The sequence below is a fragment of the Myotis brandtii genome, unplaced genomic scaffold (genome assembly GCF_000412655.1).
Source record: "Myotis brandtii unplaced genomic scaffold, ASM41265v1 scaffold185, whole genome shotgun sequence".
Taxonomy (NCBI): Eukaryota; Metazoa; Chordata; class Mammalia; order Chiroptera; family Vespertilionidae; genus Myotis; species Myotis brandtii.
This window is the reverse complement of record NW_005356870.1, coordinates 8,929,979-8,934,448: the sequence shown is the minus strand read 5'-3', so window position 1 is coordinate 8,934,448 and position 4,470 is coordinate 8,929,979. Positions and strand designations below refer to the sequence as shown.

The 4,470-nt window shown below is 38.9% G+C and overlaps 1 protein-coding gene across 2 annotated transcripts in view; it reads left to right on the top strand.

The window, feature by feature from the left end:
* Positions 1-1,134: 1,134 nt before the first annotated feature.
* Positions 1,135-4,470, top strand: part of CNOT7 (CCR4-NOT transcription complex, subunit 7) — a 16,837-nt gene continuing 13,501 nt past the window's right edge. The window contains exons 1-2 of one of the 2 annotated variants that reach the window (XM_005864072.2): positions 1,135-1,349; positions 3,348-3,541. In XM_005864072.2, the coding sequence (XP_005864134.1) occupies positions 1,233-1,349; positions 3,348-3,541 (311 nt within the window). In that variant the 5' untranslated portion in view covers positions 1,135-1,232. The remainder of the gene's footprint in view (positions 1,350-3,347; positions 3,542-4,470) is intronic. The other variant, XM_005864073.2, reaches the window with a different exon arrangement.

Genomic DNA, 4,470 nt, shown 5'->3' with positions numbered 1-4,470 from the left:
AGGGAAGGTAGCTGAGGCTGGGGGTTTGGCCGGGGGCTGGCGCGGAGTGATGACGCAGAGGCTTTGTACCTGGGGCTCGGCTGCGGTGGGACGGAAATGGGGGGCGGAGGGCGGTGGCCCAGGTCCCCAGCTCCTCGGATGCTGGCGCGCAGCAGTGCCCGGGGTCAATCTGGCTGCAGTCACTGGTTATCTGCACCTTCGCCCTGGCGCTCCGCCAGGGAGGAGAGTTATCTGTGGCTGGAATGCTTCTGCACCGCCCTCTCCTTTCTCGGGGAGCCCGCAGGGCGGAGATGCTCCCCCCAGCAGTGAGGTCGGTGGCCCCCTTGGCTTCTGCAGCTGCAGTCGAAGGCCGTGCAGAAAAGCACTGGTAACTGCAGGGGCGGCCCGCCGTGTGTGGCAGAGTGGGCAGGCTTAGAAATAGGGGCCCCCTAGAGGGCCTAGATCTTTGGGTTTCTGTTCTCAAAGCCCTCGGTTACACCTGTGACTGCAGAGTTTGAGTGGGGGCATAATTCCTTTGAAAAATCTTTGTTATGCTATTTTTTTTTTTCAAACTGTGAAAAACGAAGGAGCCTTTTCCTGTTCAAGAACCAAAATGTGGTCTGTCCTGTTATCATATACCGTGAAACCAGTGTATATGACCCAGCAACATGAAGTGTGTGTGTTTGGTAACCAGGGGAAAATGTTATGATTTTTAGGAAATTAGAAAGAAACAAGTTGAAATGCCTTGCTTTTTCCCTCCTGCAGTTAATGGACATTCAGACAAGAGCTGTGTCTGTTACTTATTGCTCAGAAATAACGTTTTATTATTATTATTATTAAAGTAGGTTTAATTTTGTCCCCTCCAATCTGGCTTGAATAAATGCCAGTCAAGGAGATTCTGTAATCAAATCAGATTTTGAATGTTCTGTTAATTAGGAATAAAAGCAAACATTACTTCTGTCCTAGTAACATGTGATCTTCTCACATGTGTATCAGTATTTCAAGTTTCATTTTTGTCTGAAAATGGTTATCAGTTTTATTCAGCGAGTTGAATTCAGAGCAGTCTTTAAATTAGTGGGAAATTATTAATATGTGCACATGAAACACTCTTTGTATATAACTGATGTTAACACCAGGAAACCTGTGTTTATCTTGACAGGTACACAAGTAAAGGATAAAGTATTTTATGAAACAGATCTCCAATCAAGTATAACATTTTGATGCTTGGCAGCTAGACTCCTTGTGCCCTCACTATGCCAGCAGCAACGGTAGATCATAGCCAAAGAATCTGTGAAGTTTGGGCTTGCAACCTGGATGAAGAGATGAAGAAAATTCGTCAAGTTATTAGAAAATACAATTATGTTGCTATGGTATGCCTATGATCAGATATCCTTAAATGCTTCTTATAAAAGGAATTTTAAAAGTCTTGAATTCAACCCTTCTGGTTGATTTATTTTTTTAAGGGGTTAATTATGCAAAGGAAATTTTGTCTGTGTCCTCCAACCAAAGACCACAGGAAACATACCTGTGATGTGACAAGTTGGGTTTATTACTTATTGGAGTGAGGGAAAATGCATACCATTGGAGGAAACTTGCGTCAGGCAGTTTTAGGTAGGGATTAAGGAAGCAGGGCTTTGTGGGAAGCTGGGGTATCTTAATAAAGTTTTTCTTTTAATTGATTTTGAGAGAGAGGAACGGAGAGAGGGAATGAGAGAAACGTGGATTTGTTGTTCCATGTATTGATGTATTCATTTGCTGCTTGTGTGGGGTCTGACGGGATCAAACCTGCAACCTTGGCATGTAGGGTCGACACTAACCAACTGAGCTCCCCAGCCAGGGCAATGTGTTTTAACTAGAGTGAAAGAAGACCCAAGTAAGTCGAAAGCTATAAAGAAGCAACAGTCAGTCACTAACCAAGATGGGTGTTTGGTCATTTTCGTGGTTTGTCCATGTTTAGTCATGATTACAGAGTGGCCTTGTCTGATGTTGATGTGTGAAATTGTTTATATTCAACGGAAGAACATTAGCTACAAGTGCCAAGTCAGCCCTAGCAATGCTGAGGCCTAACTGTTAATACCAGGCACTAACCAACTGAGCTCCCCAGCCAGGGCAATGTGTTTTAACTAGAGTGAAAGAAGACCCAAGTAAGTCGAAAGCTATAAAGAAGCAACAGTCAGTTACTAACCAGGATGGGTGTTTGGTCATTTTCGTGGTTTGCCCATGTTTAGTCATGATTACAGAGTGGCCTTGTCTGATGTTGAAGTGTGAAATTGTTTATATTCGACGGAAGAACATTAGCTACAAATGCCAAGTCAGCCCGTAGCAATGCTAAGGCCTAACTGATAATACCAGATCAGCTCCCATAAGCTAGGAAACTCCTGATGTCTTTCTCAAACAAAAAAGATCCCAGTGAAACATTGTTGATCTGCAGTTTTGTTGTTTGGTTTTTAATTTTTAAAAAAAGTTAACAGTGGAGCTCCATGAACATACTGCTATTAAGCATCTCATCTTGTACATCTGTTATAGCTACTCTACTGTTTTCTAGAAAATTAGCTTTGTGAAGCAAGGGGTTAATATCTTAATATTCTTTTGTTCTTCCAACATCTAGCATATCACAGTGCTTCCAATAGAGTGGTTTTTGAGTAGGGAAAATTTAGAGAAGTTTTAATTCCTTTACTGTTTATAGTGACTAGGTAGTTAGATTTTGTTCTTAGCTTCCTAATTTGAATTTTAATACTAAACTGATGTATTATTTTCTCAGTATTTTTAAAAAACTGTTTTTAAATATATATTTTTATTAGTTTCAGAGAGGAAGGGGGAGAGAGAGAGGCTAGCATATCACAGTGCTTCCAATAGAGTGGTTTTTGAATAGGGAAAATTTAGAGAAGTTTTAATTTCTTTACTGTTTATAGTGACTAGGTATTTTAGATTTTGTTCTTAGCTTCCTAATTTGAATTTCAATACTAAACTGATGTATCATTTTCTCAATATTTTTAAAAACCAGTTCCATATTGGTTTTAACAGAATAGCATAGGTTCCCATACCTCTTGAGAAACATCAACTTATGATTTTTTTCCTCTTCCTTGGGAATAGAGTACTTGGTTGCATTTATCGTGCTATATATAAGTAATTTTTTTACCGATAGGATATTTAAAGTAAGGAAAATTCATTAAGGTTGTAGAGTTTCATTTTATGGTTCCAAAAAATAATGCTCTTTTCTGTTAAAAGGTACTTTGTAATGGAATATGAGTGAATAGAATATCATCTATAACAGGATTCTTTAATTTGTACCAAAAATTGCTTATTTATTCTAGGAATTTGTGGACTGTGGTTTTTAGTAAATAATGAATTTTAAAACTGTTTTACAGGACACCGAGTTTCCAGGTGTGGTTGCAAGACCTATTGGAGAATTCAGGAGCAATGCTGACTATCAGTACCAACTATTACGGTGTAATGTAGACTTGTTAAAGATAATTCAGCTAGGACTGACATTTATGAATGAGCAAGGAGAATACCCTCCAGGAACTTCAACTTGGCAATTTAATTTTAAATTTAATTTGACGTAAGTGAGAAATAAATATAACCTGATAATTTTTTTTAGTTTAATTTTTGGAGTTGATGTCCCGCAAGTATAGTGAATGAAATTCTAAGTGAATATTGCATAGTTATCCTGGAAATACTTAAAACCTAAAATCTCAAAGGTTAGATTGCTTCTAGATAATATAGGTCCAAATAATTGAATAAAGAAGAGTCTCCAATTCATGTACTTTGAATTTTTAGAAATGTTATGTGAAAAGTTTTACTGCCACTTTTTTTTGAAATTTGGAAAATTTTGAGTATTGGAAATACTTCTTAACAGAAAAAAAATAATTAGAATATTAGTTTCACTTTCAAACTTGTGTACAGTTTGAAATCCATTCGTCTTTGTTGTGATAGTTTTGCTTCTTAAGAGGTTTTTATTATAGTCATATTCCAGTTTATGAGTAGATTATTTGTCAAAGGTGATAAGATATTTATTGGAAACTTGGGTGCATTTTCCTGTCAAGTCAATGTTGTATAAATGATTATATTCCCAGGTCAGGCCACAAAATCTCTTATACTTACACTAGAGGCCTGATGTGCGAAATTTGTGCAAGAGTAGGCCTGCCTTCCCCCGGCTGCCGGCACCGACTTCCCTCTGGCATCCGGGACCCAGGCTTCCCTCGCAGCCCTGGCTTGGTCCAGAAGGACGTCTGGTCTAATTAGCATATTACGCTTTTATTATTATAGATCTGGGAGAAGTAATACTGTCTTTTAACCTGGTGCTTCTTTCAGAAACACTTCAGGATCTGGCAGATTGTCTTCCAGAATCTGAATTCTAACTCAAGCCCAGGGTAGAAACCCAGTTTCCTTACTTGTAATTCTTGTCTATCATTGGTAGGAGTAATCTTGATAGCTTAGGCAGCGGTTCTCAACCTGTGGGTCGCGATCCCTTTGGAGGTACGCCCCTTT